Consider the following 18,957-nt stretch of genomic DNA (forward strand, 5'->3'; position numbering starts at 1 on the left):
AAGAATTAGTAAATCGAGGGAAAGAATTAGTAAATCGAGGGAAATAATTAGTAAATCGAGAGAACGAAATAGTAAATCGAGGGAACGAAGTGGTAAATCGAGGGAACGAATTAGTAAATCGAGGGAACGAATTAATAAATCGAGGGGACGAATTAGTAAATCGAGGGAACGAAGTGGTAAATCGAGGGAACGAATTAGTAAATCGAGGGAACGAATTAGTAAATCGAGGGAACGGGGGAGGTGTCACGTGACCCGAGAGTATGATGGCAGCTTAGCTTGGTGGCTCCGCCGACCCCACTCATATTCATTTATATTTACATGTTTCTAACTAATTGTTTTGGCCATTATTTTATGACTTTGTGCCTGGTAACAACAATATGTCCTCACGTCATACGAAATCGGCCAGCAGGCAAGTAAATCGTGAACAATCACACGAAACGGATAAGATGGAGGACTCTCTTGCCGCCATGATTGCATCAGCCATGGAGAAGCAACAGTTGTTTATTGAAGCGCAATTTAAAACTCTTCAAGATAGACTTGACAACATTCAGACGGAGCTGTCCAGCTGTTCTAGTGGAGTAAGAGAATTGCGTGATAGATATTCCAGCCTGAGCAGCCGGGTTAATAAGACGGAGAAAAACTACAAATGTGCCGCGAAAATGGCAACCTATGAAGAGAAACTAGCTGACATGGAAGACCGGAGCCGCAGGGATAACATTCGCATTGTAAACTTACCGGAAGGCGTGGAAGCTTCGAATCTCGTGTCCTACATCTCAGATTCTCTACCAGTATGGTTTCCTTCATTGATCGGCGTAAAACCCGCATCGGCCCTTCTAACAACACAGGCAGGCCTCGTACGGTGATTATGAAGCTGCTGCGCTACACTGACCGAGATCGAATCCTCAGGGCGTCGAGGGAATCTCCGATCAAAGTCGATGGAAAAGACATCCGATTCTCTGCGGATTACAGTGCGTTTACCATCAACCGTCGCCGCGCTTTCTACGAGGTTACAAACAAGTCTCAAAAAATGGGCTTCCAGACTTTTTTGTTGTATCCGGCTCAACTGAAACTGACTCGAGGATCGACCCAGCACATCTTTAAGTCTCCTTTGGAAGTTGATGACTTTCTGAGTGGTTTGGCCGCACAGGAGAACGTTGATGTGTAATGTAACAATGTACTTGAGGCTTGTGTTTCTACTGGAATTCTCAAGGTACTTGTCAATGTGAAGTTTAATGTTAAATATTTAGACTAGTTTGGCCTATTTGGTATGTTATTGCTGTTCTTTCAGCAATCAGCAAAATATCAAACATTTTTAAAAGGAGTGGGTGGGTGGTGATATTGGTTCTGCCGCCTTTCTCGGGGTCACGTAGTCCATTTGTTGGGCATTGGTTCACCCTTATGTGTGTTTGCTTTCTCTCTTTAATTTACTATTATTTTTATTTTTTTGTGTTTTTTGGAAGTGGTACCTCCAGATGTTCTAATGTTTCTGTGGGAAGTTGGGTGTCCATGGGCATTGTGGCGACCAGGGTGGGTGGGTATTTTTCCCTCTGTGGTATTAGGTGTGGTTTGTTAACTCTGTTTATGGCTTTATGCTTGTCAGTTCTTTTGTTTGTTATTTTACAGTAATAATATATGGCAACAGAAACCTTTCACATAATTTCCTGGAATGTGAATGGCCTGAATGGTCCCATTAAGCGTACGGCCTGCCTTGATTACTTACATAGACATCATGTTGACATAGCTCTCATTCAGGAGTCACATCTGAAGAAACCAGATGTCCAAAGGTTCTCTAACAAGTTTTATTATGTAGCTGCATCATCTTCAATGGATAGTAAATCACGTGGTACACTTGTAGTAATAAAACGAAAGCTTTCTTTTCACATCTTAGAAAAATACAGTAGTGAGGATGGGAGAGTATCATATATTAAAGCATGTATAGCAGGTCATAATTTTGCATTGATTTCGATTTATGCCCCGTCTCAGTTTGATCCAAGTTTTTTTCCTGCTCTTACTAAAATTCTGTTGCAGATTCAGGACTGTTTTCTTATTATCGGTGCTGATATGAATGCGGTAGTGGACTTATCTCTTGATCGTTCTTGTTCACAGAATATTCCAACACAATCTTTATCGTCTGCTAATCTATGTAAATTCATGTCCGATTTTAGTTTAATTGATGTATATCGCATAATTCACCCCATGACGAGGCAGTATACTTTTTATTCCGCAAGACATAAAAGTTACTCTAGACTTGATTATATTTTTTTATCCAACGCCTCATATTCAGAAATACACAATGTTGTCATAAAATCATGTCCTTTATCCGATCACAGTGTTGTTTCAACTAAGATTTCTCTTGCGTCTGCGCCAGTTAAGGCATCTCGTTGGCGTTTTAATATCACACTATTACAAAATAAAGATTTTTGTGCTATGCTCAAAGAGAAACTAAGCTGGTTCATAGAGGTGAATAGTGGTTCGGTCGATGATCCTCGCTTTCTCTGGGACGCCATAAAGGGTTGCATAAGGGACGCATCTATTTCTTTTGCATCCCACTTAAATAAATCTAGATTAAACACAATAAGTACATTAGAGAATAAATTAAATAGGCTGGTGGGTCTTCAACAGAATTCACACAGTGAGAATATACAGCAAGAAATAAATATGGTACGAACAGAACTTAACTCTTTGCTACGTCACAGAGCAGAGTTTTTAATGCACAAGGTTAGAAGAACCTATTACTTCAATAGCGCTAAGCCAAGCCACCTTTTAGCGCTCAGGTTGAAGAACAGTGAAAAATTTTCAAATATCTCGGCAATTCAATCACCAAATGGTTTAATTAGTGAACCTAAATCTATTAATAGAGAATTTAAATTTTTTTATCAAAATTTATATAAATCAGAGTTGGTCTTTAGTGAAACTGTATGTAATAATTTTTTCCAGGATCTAAATCTTACATCTCTCTCTGAGGTAGAGGCAACCTCTCTGAACGTTCCAATTACTTTAGAGGAATTAAAGGAAGCCCTTTTGGCTATGAAAAAGGGGAAGTCACCAGGATGGGATGGAATCCCTCCAGAACTATACCTTGTTTTCTGGAATGAGTTGGGACAGCCATTATTAAACATGATTCTTCATTCTGTTCGAGAGGGCTCTTTCAACAATAGTGCCAACATGGCCATTATTACACTTTTACCTAAGCCTGGCAAAGATCTAACTCAGTGTGGGAATCATAGACCATTGTCTCTTCTAAACAGTGATGTTAAATTGTATGCCAAAGTCTTGGCATCCCGTTTAGACATTTTTATGACTAATTTGGTGCATAATGATCAAACCGGTTTTATTAGATCACGATTGGCAGCAGATAATGTCCGCCGTTTATTGCATGTCATACATGCGGCTAGTGGAATTGATTCACCATGCGCCGCACTATCTGTAGACGCGGAAAAAGCCTTTGACCGGCTTGAATGGCAATATCTTTGGACAGTACTAGAGCGTTTTGGCTTGGGGAGCGACTTTATTAATATGGTCAAAATTCTATATGCTAATCCCTCTGCGGTGGTAATGACAGGTGGCATTTGCTCATCCCAGTTTTTCATCTTACGTGGCACTCGTCAGGGATGCCCTCTCTCACCGTTGTTGTTCGCCCTATCTCTTGAACCTCTTGCACAGAAAATCCGTCAACATACTATGGTGAAGCCCATTACTTTTTGTAATACTTCACATCGGATATCTTTATATGCAGACGACATTTTATTATATGTTAGTGATACAGCTAATTCAATCGAGCATGTTTTGTCTGTTTTTAATTCTTTTAGTTTATTTTCTGGATATAAAATTAATTGGACCAAATCTGCTTTAATGCATTTAAACAACAAATCCTCTCAGGTTATTCTGCCAACTTGTATACCAATAGTATCTAGCTTTAGGTATCTGGGCATTGAGATTTTTTCTTCTTTACATACAATAGCTTTAAAAAATGTTCAAGGTATATATAATCGTATAGCTACAGACTTGACTCGTTGGTCAGCGCTACCATTATCTCTTCAAGCTCGTATATCTATAATTAAAATGGATGTTCTACCCCGTATAAATTTTTTCTCTTCTATGATACCACTTGCACCACCTACTGATTACTGGTCTAAGCTTCAAACATTAACCTCTAAGTTCGTATGGAATGGAAAACCTCCTCGTATAAAATATGCTACTTTGCAACGTTGCAAAGATGCGGGTGGTCTGGCGTTGCCAAACTTTAAATTTTATCATTGGGCATTTATTTTGCGACCTCTTACAATATGGTTGAACCATGACTCTCTTGTATCTTGGCAACCGCTTGAATTTAATTTGGTTTTACCATACAGATTAAAAGATTTAATTTATTGTAATGTTCCGTTGAAAAATGTGAAACTGCGTTTTGGCCCAATAATAACATATCTTCTTTGTATATGGCGTACTGCTTCAAAGTTTTGTCATAATGACCTTAAGTGGCACTCTCATACTCCGTTATTTCATAATCATAGTCTCCTTACAGACAATAAACCTTTTGTATTTTCAGAATGGAGCGATAGAGGCATTCATGTTTTAGCTGACATTTGGGGGGAAAATGGTCTTCGAACATTTAATGATTTGTGTAAAATGTATAATTTACCAGGAACCTCCCTTTTCTTTTATCTTCGCTTGAGATCAGCAATGAGAGCATACGGGGTTCCATGGGGTACCAATATCTCCTGTCTTACTATGCACAAAATTTTGACAATAAATAAAAGTACTAGGGGTAAAGTATCTTCTTTCTACTATTTATTCTTGGAAGCTTCTTATAAGCACTTACCAATTGTAAACATCTGGTATAGAGATCTATATGGTACAGAAACAGAGAATAATAATGACGAAATCGGTTGGGACTCAATATGGGCCAATCTTAAACTTGTTTCAAAAAACCCTAACCATCAACTGATTCATTACAAATTGATTCATAGGATGTATCTTACCCCTAGAAAACGTTATTTAATGAAGCTTTCCCCTTCGTTCAATTGTTATTTCTGCCCGGGAGGTGTGGTAGGCACATTTAAGCATATGTTTTGGGATTGTCCTGAAGTTCATGGTTTTTGGAAACGAATATGTACTACTTTGAAAGACATTCTTGAAACTGATATACCATGCTGTCCTAAGCTTTTGCTTTTAAATGATGATTCACCCTACAGCTTTTCCTTGTCACAGAAAAAACTGCTATTCTCTGGACTAACTACAGCTAAGAAAATGCTCGCCTTGCGTTGGAAACCTCCACACTCTTTAGCTTGGTCACACTGGATGTATTCTTTCCTGGACATTGCTAATATGGAGCTATCGGTGGCAAGGATGCACGGGGCCACTCTAAAAACTATTTCTGTATGGTTAAAGGCCATCTCTAAAATTAAGAACTTGCTGTAAAAGGACAGACCCCCCAATCACATTTTTTGTACAGAATGTCTGCTTGACTGTCTGTTGTACCAGAGGGAGTGGGGAGGGAAGAGGGGGAGTTTTACATGGTCGCCGTGGGGTTTTGGTTAGTTTCAGTGTTTTGCACTTGATTTTCATCCACGTCTTATATATGTAACCTGTAACATTCAATAAAAATTTGATCACAAAAAAAAAAGTAAATCGAGGGAACGAAGTGGTAAATCGAGGGAAAGAATTAGTAAATCGAGGGAAAGAATTAGTAAATCGAGAGAACGAAATAGTAAATCGAGGGAACGAAGTGGTAAATCGAGGGAACGAATTAGTAAATCGAGGGAACAAATTAGTAAATCGAGGGAACGAATTAGTAAATCGAGGGAACGAAATAGTAAATCGAGGGAACGAAATAGTAAATCGAGGGAACGAAGTGGTAAATCGAGGGAACGAATTAGTAAATCGAGGGAACGAAATAGTAAATCGAGGGAACGAAGTGGTAAATCGAGGGAACGAAATAGTAAATCGAGGGAACGAAATAGTAAATCGAGGGAACGCATTAGTAAATCGAGGGAACTAATTAGTAAATCGAGGGAACGAATTAGTAAATCGAGGGAAAGAATTAGTAAATCGAGGGAACGAAATTAGTAAATCGTGGGAACGAAATAGTAAATCGAGGGAACGAAGTGGTAAATCGAGGGAAAGAATTAGTAAATCGAGGGAAAGAATTAGTAAATCGAGGGAACGAATTAGTAAATTGAGGGAACGAAATTAGTAAATCGAGGGAACAAAATAGTAAATCGAGGGAACGAAGTGGCAAATCGAGGGAACAAAATAGTAAATCGAGGGAACGAAATAGTAAATCGAGGGAACGAAATAGTAAATCGAGGGAAAGAATTTGTAAATCGAGGGGACGAAATAGTAAATCGAGGGAACGAATTAGTAAATCGAGGGAACGAAATTAGTAAATCGAGGAAACGAAATAGTAAATCGAGGGAACGAAGTAGTAAATCGAGGGAACGAAGTGGCAAATCGAGGGAAAGAATTAGTAAATCGAGAGGACGAAATAGTAAATCGAGAGGACGAAATAGTAAATCGAGGGAACGAAGTAGTAAATCGAGGGAACGAATTAGTAAATCGAGGGGACGAATTAGTAAATCAAGGGAACGAAATAGTAAATCGAGGGAACGAATTATTAAATCGAGGGGACGAAATAGTAAATCGAGGGAACGAAATAGTAAATCGGGGAAACGAATTAGTAAATCGAGGGAGCGAAATAGTAAATCGAGGGAACGAATAAGTAAATCGAGGGAACGAAATAGTAAATCGAGGGAACAAAGTAGTAAATCTGGGGAACGATTTGTTCTTTTTTCTTGCATGTCATGTGCGGGGCTCCGTAAATATACGTTATTTCAGTAACACTTTACAATAAGGTGTCATTTGTTAACATTAGTTAACTACATTAGTTAACATGAACTATTAAATAATATTAACAGATACAACTTTTGATTTTAATGATGTATTAGTAAATGTTGAAATTAACTGAGATTATTAAATACTTTACTGTAAGTTCATGTTAACTAATGCAGTTAACAAATTAAATCTTATTGTAAAGTGTTACCAAAAATTTTCATTGATTACTTAAAGTACAATTATGGTGCATTATTAAAAGATTTAATAGAGAATTAAAACGCTCTGCTGAAAGAAATTTAGCATTTAAATCCATTATTTCTGATATTGTTTCTCTGATGTTTGTAGGGTGGAGTGCCGACACCCTTCGACAGAAACTACGGCACTAAACTGGGCGTTAGAGCCGTGCAGTGGCTGACAGAGAAGATGGCAGACAATTTTAGACTAGGTAAGAGGATGTTTAAATCTGAATATAACTAGAACATCTCCGTATAAATCAAATATTTCAGACTCTAAATTCACATCAGGTGAGAGAAGTAAATGGGTTTTGGACATAAAATCACTGTTGTGTTTTCCTCAATGCTACTTAGTCACATGAAAGAATTAATTCCCAGCAGCAGTTTAGACTGTAAGTTAAAGATGAGAAGACTGAGAGTAAAGCCAGTGTGTTTGTGTCTGTCAGGTCGTGTGTTTGCGAACACCCCAGACTCGGCCTGTGTGATCGGCCTGTACAAGAAGGTTCTGACCTTCAGTCCCGTCACTGAGCTGAAGGACCAGACGGACTTTGAGTGAGTGACCCTAACAATTACACACAGTACATGAGGTTTAATAGGGTGAAGTCAGGTTCATTGGGACACTTTTTCCTAGAGATATCAATGGCAAAAGTGTCCCAGTCAACCTGACTTCATATTACATACATGTGATGTAATGTAGAGAAATATTTTTCCTTAGTTCCTTAGGGGGAAATTTTTTACAATGTAATAATTACACTTCATACAATGCTTTTCCAGTTCTAAAGCCATTTTACAAAAAGTAATAGGCTGCATCATACCATACTGCACCAACGCATAATGACAGGAATAACGAGTACGAATAAACACCCTGCAGACACCGGATGCCCAAGACGCAGTGGTGGCTGAATCTCCGACTGATGCTGAAGATGTTGGCAAAGTATCAGACGTCCTTCAACGAGTATGTGACGGGAGAGATCGAACATGTGACCCGTCGCTCTCTCAGCATAGACACCGGGTTTTAAAACGACGTGCTGCCAGTGCCATCCTTAAATCAACACACCCGACTGCCACTCCTCCGTTAAAACGGGTAAATGCATGATTCTTTAGTGAGTAAAGGAGTGTAAAACTCCAGACTTGTGCCTAAACCTGATTTTCCTCTGCATTGGAGGTCTGTATTTGCACCATCTTTATGCTGGACTGATGCAGTGTGTACCAAACTAGAATACTCCCATTGTAATTAATAGAACTATGGATACATTTACATAAATCCAGATACATTTGAAAGCATTTCCATTTCGAAACACTCTCCGTCCACACTGAAACATCTGAAAACGCTTAAATCGTCTTACTGCACATGCATGAAATGCAATAAAAGCTCACTGAGATGATACCAGATGCAATAAAGTCCTCAAGCTATTCTTCTGGCATGATTATTTTATGAGCAAAATACTGACTCCTGCTTCCAGTTCACACTCAATCGCCATTCCATGTTTGGTCTAAAACACAATTGTCCTCATGTTTTGCCGCAGCAATTGCAAGTAAATTTTCGTAAAAATTTACCCCACCCCTAATCCTAACCCCTCCCCCACACCTACTCCTAAACCTACCAATACTAGGGGGGTAATAATAATCTGGCAGGGGGTCAGAATTCAGCACAACACTGGTATAAACAACAGTATGTGTCACTTGACTAAACATACATCGTTTTCAAATACTTCTGTTTTCACACTACAAAGCAGAAATGGCGTTTTGAAATTTATCCACTTAACAGAGCATCTTCAAAAAGCTGTTTTCGCAGGATAAAAATGCGTCAAAACGTAGAGAAAAGATGCGTTTTCAAATGTGTCTGGATTAGTGTAGCTGTAGCCTATGAACACTGCAAATATTTTTGTTTACAGTACAAATGTCATATGTGTGAATCTATTGCTATAAACTGTATTCGTTATATATTTGAATCACTTCAGACCATTTCATCAAAGCCAGCTTGTGATGTTTCCGGTCTTCTAATTAAAATCACCTTGTTGTTAGCTATATGTATACGCAACTGTAGCAAAGCCAACATGTAAAGTTATTTTGATGTTCAAAAACAACTAATGCAAAGTATTTTTCCTGGTGCAATGTAACACCAGTCACTTCCAAGGAAGACACTGTGTTATTCTTTATACTAAACTGCTGCTGTTCACAGATACTTATTCAGATACAGAATTCATTGTTGTTTCCTGGCAAATCTTTATTCCAGCAGCTTTTCCATGAGGGAAATGGTTTGATATATCGTGATGAAGTACATCACGAGCAGGTAAAGGTGGAGATTGTGAACCTGGTGCTGTGATTGTTAAACATTTGAACAGGTAATTTGTGGTTGTGAGCTTCAGTATTGTGTCTGTGATATTGTGATTAGCGTGAAGCAATAGATAGTTCTAGTGCAGCATGTTTTACATTTTGACATTCATTTCAAATTCTAGAAAATAATGAACCAGGTATGAGAGTGTAAATGTAATGGATGAATGAAAGTACATAAACCCTATTGAGGATTTTTTGCTCTTTTGACATTATTTTTGTACACACACTAACATAATGTTTTGCATTGCAGTAAAAAGATTTTTTGTTTAATTGTCATGAAAATGTCACAATGCAAAAATCATAATGATCCTAAAAGTTTCATTTTCTTTTTGCAAAATGTATTTTTTCTCCTGATTTTAGGGGTGAAATATGGTCTGGCCAGTTGCATAAACGACTTAGACTAGTCTTAAAGGTTGTCATATAATTTTATTCTTCAAGACTGGTCATAAGTTTTTAAATTCAGATGCATAAAAAGATAGATCAGTCTAATTTGAACTGGATAAGTAAGACTGATGACCTCTTATCTAACTGCTAGTTGGTCAAACTAGTTCTTAAGACACTATTAACATGTGTTTATGCAACTGGACGTGTTCTTGACAGGTGTTGTTTCACCTCAGATCATTTCATTTGCATATGGGCCTTTTTATATTGTATTACTGTAAACAACTATGAAATGTGTATTTTGCTGAAATCTACAAAACTTTAAGGCTTGTTCACACCAAGAACGATAACTATAAAGACAACGATATAGTTCTAAAAATAATTCTAAATATAAAAGAATAGCACTGTCTGTCCACACCACAGCTATAACGGTAACGACACAGAGAAACGATATCGTTGGGATCACTTTCAGAAATATTTTTTCCTGCTGTTGAATGATAAAACACTGACAGCCAATCAGAATCCGTTCTAATTTAAAGGGTTAGTTCACCCAAAAATTAAAACAATGTCATTAATTACTCACACTCATGCCGTTCCACACTCGTAAGAGCTTTGTTCATCTTCAGAACACAAATTAAGATATTTTTGATGAAATCCGATGGCTCCGTGAGGCCTCCATAGCCAGCTATGACATTTCCTCTCTCAAGATCCATTAATGTACTAAAAACATATTTAAATCAGATCATGTGAGTACAGTGGTTCAATATTAATATTATAAAACGAGAATATTTTTGGTGCGCCAAAAAAACAAAATAATGACATATAGTGATGGCCGATTTAAAAACACTGCTTTATGAAGCTTCGGAGCGTTATGAATCTTTTGCAACAATAGCAAAAACGTTGTAAACGCTTTGAAACCGCAGCGTTTCAGACCGTTATCGTTAGTTGGTGTAGACGCAAATATCGTTATCGTTATAATTAGTTATCGTTCTGTGAACGGGCCTTTATGCAGTAAGTTTCAGCTGAATGTCATATTAAGAGGAATGTACTGTCATTTAAGAAAAATATAAATATATTACAATATATATATATATATATATATATAATAAAAAATATATTTAAAAATACTTTTCTGTGTTGTTAGTAGCGGAAAACAATTAGAAATTGACTTTTCAGTGTTGTTATAAAATACATTTAATGAGAACATTCAGAAATCAAACATTCCTCTAATTTTCTATTAATTATAATGCATGTGTTGTAGTATAAACATATTGAAATGACCTCTGTAAATAAGTTATATTGAATCATGTTGAGCAAAGTAAAATTGCAGCAGTGAACTAAATCTGCAGTATATATCTGCCATAAACACTTCTCCTCACTTCATAAAGTATAGAATAACTTCAACAAACTCTAACAGACATTGAACACATCTAAGGATAAGATCTATGTTTATGAAGTTATAATTTACCAAAGCTGAATGAAAAGGGAAAGGAATCAGCAGGTCCTGAAGCGTCGTGTGTGGAAGAGCTCTTCTGAGGGCTTTCTGTCCCGAACGAGAAGGAAAACCCCTCTTGACGACTCTCGGCTTCATCAAACAGGAAACCTTGTATAGAAACAACAGCGTTACTAAATATAAGACTATTTTATGTACATTTAGAACCATTTAGTCTTCTTAATGCAAAATATAATTTCTTGTTTTCTATGTGAATCTATTTTATGATGTAATTTATTCCTGTGATCAAAGCTGAATTTTCAGCATCATTACTCCAGTCTTCATTTGAAAAACTTGAATTATTCCCAACTTTTGACTGGTAGTGTAGATATTAAGAACGGTACTTCACCTGAGAACTTGGTTGCTGATCCTGGTGACTTCTGTTACCAGAAACACAAAATCAGCTTTCAAACATTCAGACATTATGCTCAAACATCTGTATTTCTCCAGAAATACCTTGTCACTGAAATAGGAGCTTGTGAAGGTAAATGGAGATGCCTACAAAACACACAAACAAAATAATGAAACTCTCTTTGATGAAACAATGCATATGTCAGTGTTCCAGCTTCTGAAGTTCACCTCTTCTGCTGCTGACCCCATGTCAAAGCCACAGTCCATCTTAGAGAACGCAGGTGTGCTTGGACCAGAATTCATGGAGAAGACAAAAGCGGGCGACTTGGTGTCTGAGATTTCCTGTCGTCCAGGTGAGCAGCTGGGACTGTTGCTGTTAACAGATTGAACAGTAATCACTCTCAACATAGTTCAATGATTCATCAGAGCATGTTAAAGCAAATAAATTTACTGATAAAATCAAGATAAAACATTGCCTCTAAATCCTTTTTGGTTAATATTCACAATCCTTTCACTTATAGACTAGTTTAAAAGACACTTCGGCCCCTATCATACAGCCAGCGCAATGTGACTCCAGGTGCAATGCCAGTGTTTTTTGCTAGTTTCAACCCGACGCAGAACTGAGGAACTGAAAGTGACTGATATTTTTTTTTGTTATTTAAAGGTGCCCTAGAATCAGAATCTGAATTTACCTTGGCATAGTTGAATAACAAGAGTTCAGTACATGGAAAAGACATACAGTGAGTTTCAAACTCCATTGTTTCCTCCTTATGTAAATCTCATTTGTTTAAAAGACGTCCGGAAAACACTCGGATCTCAACATAACACAGACTGTTACGTAACTGTCGGGATCATTATTATGTATGACCCCAATAATACATGATATCATGATATTTTAGTGATATTTGTAAATTGTCTTTCTAAATGTTTCATTAGCATGTTGCTAATGTACTGTTAAATGTGGTTAAAGTTACCATCGTTTATTACTGTATTCACGGAGACAAGAGCCGTCGCTATTTTCATTTTTAAACACGTGCAGTCTGTATAATTCATAAACACAGCTTCATTCTTTATAAATCTCTCCAACAGTGTGTAATGTTAGCTTTAGCCACAGAGCATAGCCTCAAATTCACACAGAATCAAACGTAACCATCTAAATACTTTACTCACATAATTCGAAGCATGCATACAGCATGCATGACGAACATCTTGTAAAGATCCATTTGAGGGTTATATTAGCTGTGTGAACTTTATTTATGCAATGTATATATAGTCGAGAGCTCGTGGGGCAGAGGGAGCGCATCTCTTAAAGGGGCCGTGCTGAAAAAATCAGTGCATAGTTAATTATGCCCCAAAATAGGCAGCTAAAAAAATGAATTAAAAAAAATCTATGGGGTATTTTGAGCTGAAACTTCACAGACACATTCAGGGGACACCTTAGACTTATATTACTGTACATCTTGTAAAAAAACAATCTAGGGCACCTTTAAAGGGCGAATTAGTAATATGGGCCTGTAGGCGGGTGCACAAGGCGCATACACTCTGCTTGATATACACACACAGAGACATGCAGCAGCACACAAACAAGCCAAATATTAAAAATAATATTATTTTTTTTTTAATTATTGTGCATTAAGATAAAAATGCCTACATGTCATGACTAGTCATTGCAGGTATCAGAATGACCTATTTGCAGTAATGACGAATGAAATTGGCTAATTATTTGACCAATCGTGGCAATACACACATGTATTTAAACTGATTCGTCAGGTTGAGAGTGTCTATATTCCGCCGTGTAAATAAAGAATCCACCATGGCGCGAGCGCACCTAGTTTTAAAGGGAATCTGAGATAAGACTCTGATTGGTTTATTGCATGTTACGCCCAAAACACACCCATAACTCATTAAGAGACTAGGTACAACCCCTTTGGACCAATTTTCTGTCATTAAACTAGCAAAAGTGGATTCGGACACACCCTTAGTGCACCTGCGCCATGCGTTTCAGACCATGAGCTTAGACCGTTAAAATAAGGCTCTTAATATCCAATAATATTATCAATTTGGCTGCACTGACACTATCAGATGAGAACAAAACTTAAACTGACTCAAGCTGAATAATGACACTATTATCTTCTGTAGAGCTGCTTATAGCTGAATTAAGCTTGTTTCATAACTTGATGAAATTTACAGTTATTGAACTGAACTGAATCAAGTTAGAGCTGAATTTGAATTTGTCTCATATTTGATTAAGTTTGCATTGATTCTGTTATTTTCCTGTTTATTACAGTGAATCGTGAAATATAATGTGCTATAGAAATAAAGCTGACTTGACTAGTTGTGTACCACAGTTTGGGCATATCCCTGAAAAATGCATGAAGTAAAATGGGTTGCAAATAGTGTTTCATGTGGATTTTAGAGTAATGTAAGTGACAGATGGCAGCATTTAGAGGTACAGTATGCTCCATCATAAAAACTGCTGAGTCAGGTCGTACTTTAGGGAGAAGGTCGGGGTGGTCGGTGTGGCTTGAATTCTAGCCGGTGAGGGAGGAGGGCAGATGGGACCCTCAGGCGCTGTGTCCTCCTGAGAGTCTGCTGTAGTCACCTCTAAACGATCTTCCTCCTCCTCTTCTGACATTTCCACCATGAGCTCAGGAGCACATGAAACATTCACATTCCCCTGCTGCAATCATCCAAACAGATATTATACGAATATATACAGTACACTACCGGTCAAACGTTTGGAATAATTAGGATTTTTTTATGTTTTTGATGTCTGTTGTGCTCGCCAACGCTTGATTTATTTGACCAAAAAACAGGAAAAATTGTGAAATATTATTACAATTACAAATAACTGTTTTCTATGTGAATATATAGTAAAGTGTAATTTACTCCTGTGATCAAAGCTGAATTTTCAGCATCATTACTCCAGTCTTCAGTGTCACATGATCCTTCAGAAATCATTCTAATATGATGATCTGCTGCTCAAGAAACATTTCTGATTATTATCAATGTTGAAAATTGTTTTTATGCTTAATATTTTTGTGGAAACCATGATACACTACCATTAAAAAGTAATAAATTAATACTTTTATTCAGCAAAAATGCATTAAATTGGTCAAAAAGGACAGTAAAGACATTTAACGTTATTTGTATTTCAAATAAATGCTGTTCTTTTGAACTTTCTATTAATCAAAGATTTGTTAAAACATATGAATCCATTTTTGATACTAATAATAATAAGAACCATTATTAATAATTGAGCAGCAAATAAGCATATTAGAATGATTTCTGAAGAATCGTGTGACACCGAAGACTTTGATCACAGCAATAAATTAAATTTTAAAATATATTAAAATAGAACACTTTAAAACAGCTATTTTAAATTGTAATAATATTTCAAAGTATTACTGTTTTACTGTAAACGTTACAAAATAAATCAAGCCTTGATGAGCAGAAGAGACTTCTTTCATAAAAAAATTATAAAAAAAACTTAATTATTACAAACTTGACCAGTAGTTTATATTTTAATGTATATTTTAAAAACAGTTGTCTGCTTTTCAATTTTACCAGTTCATTCTGACTCTGATCGCCTTCTTGCATTTGATCTAAAACGAAAGGAATACTTGATTGTGAATCTGTGTGCTTACTGTGGTTTATCTTCTGATACTTTAAAAATATTAATACATGCTGGCATTTACCTTCTCCAGTTTCTCTATTTGTCCATAAGCTGTGGTGAAATGTGTCCATTTGAGATTCACTTTCTGCAGTTTTATCCTTATTCTCCTCAGAAGGATCATCAGCAGCCATGTGCTCATCTGCGTGTTCTTCAGGCCTCTAGAAGTTACAGAACTCACAATAAGTTTTCAATAGAAGTGAACCATTTTAAATATTTCTCTCTCCCAATTCTGTACACGCAGTTTCAGGACAACAGCAGAAGTACCTGCATTATGGGCTCGTGCATTTCATCAAACGACTCTCTGCTTTCAGTTTGTAGGCCATCATTGTCTGGACACTTACTATTTTCATAGCGAATTCAGAAAAAAGTTAAATTACAAGAATGCAGCAAGCCTCTGATCTGCTGTAAAGATGAAATACCTGTCCGCTCCATCAGTGACTGGCTCCTCTTCACCTGTCAAAACAGTTGAAGGAATTATTTCTGTGTTTGGAACAACACAATTTTTTATTTTTTAATGAACTGTTACTTTACCTAGTGCTGCTGTCAATTCTCTCTCTTTCTCCATTATTTGTTCTTCTATTACTCTGATTCTCCTTTCGATTTCCTCATTGTCTGCTTGAATCTTCAGCAGTTTTTGAGCCAGAGAATTCTGACAGTATCGCTCCTTATACTGCTGAAACACGTTCCTGTAGCTCTCGATTCTCTCCTGGAACATTTTCCTTCAAAGACCAATCATCTTTAAAGGATTAGTTCACCCAAAAATGAGAATTCTGTCATTAATTACTCACTGCCATGTCATTCCACACCCTTAACACTAGAACTACCAAGGCAGTCATTTTGACCGTTTTAAAGATTTGCAATGTAATAACTTAAATAAAACCCATATAACTACAGTTCCATGACTTTTCTTAAATTAATGTAAATTTTATTTTAACATTGTTATTTTATTAAAATTACAAAACACAAAAGAGTTCTGAGTATTTCTACCTTGAATGGCCATTTGTATCTCCTCAGCGCTTTTTCCCGCCGTTAAAGATGTGCGTAGCTGTTGCCTAGCAACCTTTGTCTGGCAGTTTTGTATGCTTTTGCTAAGCTAAAACTTAGCTTTACCGTCAAAATGGCAACAAGAAAAAATAATGACTGTCACTGAGGTTTTATCCTTGCTTGAGAACATTGATGATGCAGAGTCTGATGGAGGAGCAGAGAGCGATGTCTCTTGGTCTCTTGACAGTTCGTCTGACACTGATTCTGAGAGTGATTCAGAGATAATTCCGGTTCGTAAAAAAAGATTTTCTAGATTTCATTAGAGGCTGCATAAAATTGTTTCCGATTCGTGTGGTCCAAACATTTCCGATAATGCTAAAGCATTGTAAACTCCAAAAGTCAAAATGTATTGAATAAAGACAGATGTAATCATTTCCAAAATTCACAATATGTTTTTATCTAACGAAATATTCTGCTTCATTTTATATTTGTTGACATTTTGACTTTCAAAAACAACATTTTAACTGCGGTGAAAAACTTTGATCTCCAGCTTGCCGGATGCAAACTGCGGAAAGCAAATTGCGGCATGCACTTTTGTGGGAGGTCTATAGCTCTTACACAATAATATCACAAACATATTATATTATGTATGCTTAAATTACCCCACATTTTTAATAAAACATGACCATAGAAGCTTTGAAGTAAATATAACATGACAAAAATGACATTCACTGCTGTGTGGTATGAACAGTCAAAATGACCGCTATTGGCAGTTCTAGTAGTTATAGAATTCCGGTAGTGCTAGTGTTAAGACCTTCGTTCTTCTTCAAAACAAAAAAAATAAAGACATTTTTGATAAAATCCAATGGCTTAATGAGGCCCCCATTGACAGCAAGATAATCAAAGGGTTAGTTCACCCAAAAATGAAAATAATGTCATTAATTACTCACCCTCATGTTGTTCTACACCCGTAAGACCTTTGTTCATCTTCAGAACACAAATTAAGATATTTTTGTTGAAATCCGATGGCTCCGTGAGGCCACCATAGGGAGCAATGACATTTCCTCCTCTCCCAAGATCCATAAATGTACTAAAAACATATTTAAATCAGTTCATGTGAGTACAGTGGTTCAATATTAATATTATAAAGCAATGAGAATATTTTTGGTGCGCCGAAAAAAAAAACAAAATAACGACTTATTTGGTGATGGCCGATTTCAAAACACTGCTTCAGGAAGCTTTGGAGCGTTATGAATTGGTGTATCGAATCAGCGGTTCAGAGCGCCAAAGTCACGTGATTTCAGCCGCTTGGCGGTTTGACACGCGATCTGAATCACGATTCAATACACTGATTCATAACGCTCCGAAGCTTCCTGAAGCAGTGTTTTAAAATCGGCCATTTTCATATTTTTGTGGAAACCATGATACACTACCATTAAAAAGTAATAAACTAATACTTTTATTCAGCAAAAATGCATTCAATTGGTCAAAAATGACAGTGAAGACATTTAACATGTTATTTGTATTTCAAATAAATGCTGTTCTTTTGAACTTTCTATTAATAAAAGATTTGTTAAAACATATGAATCCGTTTTTGATACTAATAATAATAAGAACCATTATTAATAATTGAGCAGCAAATCAGCGTATTAGAATGATTTCTGAAGAATCGTGTGACACCGAAGACTTTGATCACAGGAATAAATTAAATTTTAAAATATATTCAAATAGAACACTTTAAAACAGCTATTTTAAATTGTAATAATATTTCACAGTATTACTGTTTTTACTGTATTCGTTACAAAATAAATCAAGCCTTGATGAGCAGAAGAGACTTCTTTCAAAAAAAATTATAAAAAAAAAACAAAATTATTACAAACTTGACCAGTAGTTTATATCTTCATTCACTGATTCATAACGCTCCGAAGCTTCCTGAAGCAGTGTTTTAAAATCGGCCATCACTAAATAAGTCGTTATTTTGGGGTTTTCTGCCGCACCAAAAATATTCTCGAATATAGAACCACTGTACTCACATGAACTGATTTAAATATGTTTTTAGTACATTAATGGATCTTGAGAGAGGAAATTTCATTGCTATGAAGGCTTCACTGAGCCATCGAATTTCATCAAAAATATCTTAATTTGTGTTCTGAAGAAGAACGAAAGTCTTACGGGTGTGGAACGACCTGAGGGTGAGTAATAAATGACAGATGTTGATCATTTTTGGATGAACTAACCCTTTAACACTTTCAATGCCCAGAAAGCTACTAAAGATGTATTTAAAACAGTTCATGTGACTACAGTGGTTCAACTTTAATGTTATGAAGCGACAAGAATACTTTTCGTATGCCAAAAAAACAAATAACGACTTTATTCAACAATATCTAGTGATTTCAAAACACTGCTTCATGAAGCTTCAAAGCTTAATGAATCTTTAGTTTCGAATCAGAGGTTCGAAGCGTGTATCAAACTGCCAAAATCATGTGAACCATTGAAATTTCGAAACGTTTTGAAACACATTACGTAATGAAGCCTCATTTAATGAAATCACGTGACTTTGGCAGTTTCTTACACGATCTGAACCACTGATTCGAAACAAAAGATTCGTAAAGCTTCATGAAGCAGTGTTTTGAAATCGGCCAACACTAGATATTGTTGAATAAAGTCGTTAT

General features: G+C 36.5%; 1 protein-coding gene across 1 annotated transcript in view; it reads left to right on the forward strand.

Moving 5' to 3' along the window:
* pfkla (phosphofructokinase, liver a) overlaps positions 1-10,949 on the forward strand; it is a 40,279-nt gene extending 29,330 nt beyond the window's left edge. Inside the window, exons 20-22 of the mRNA XM_067410727.1 lie at positions 7,177-7,276; positions 7,511-7,616; positions 7,936-10,949. Of these exons, the coding sequence (XP_067266828.1) occupies positions 7,177-7,276; positions 7,511-7,616; positions 7,936-8,083 (354 nt within the window). The 3' untranslated portion in view covers positions 8,084-10,949. The remainder of the gene's footprint in view (positions 1-7,176; positions 7,277-7,510; positions 7,617-7,935) is intronic.
* The last annotated feature ends 8,008 nt before the right edge of the window (positions 10,950-18,957 follow it).

The sequence above is a fragment of the Chanodichthys erythropterus genome, chromosome 14 (genome assembly GCF_024489055.1).
Source record: "Chanodichthys erythropterus isolate Z2021 chromosome 14, ASM2448905v1, whole genome shotgun sequence".
In the NCBI taxonomy this organism is placed as follows: Eukaryota; Metazoa; Chordata; class Actinopteri; order Cypriniformes; family Xenocyprididae; genus Chanodichthys; species Chanodichthys erythropterus.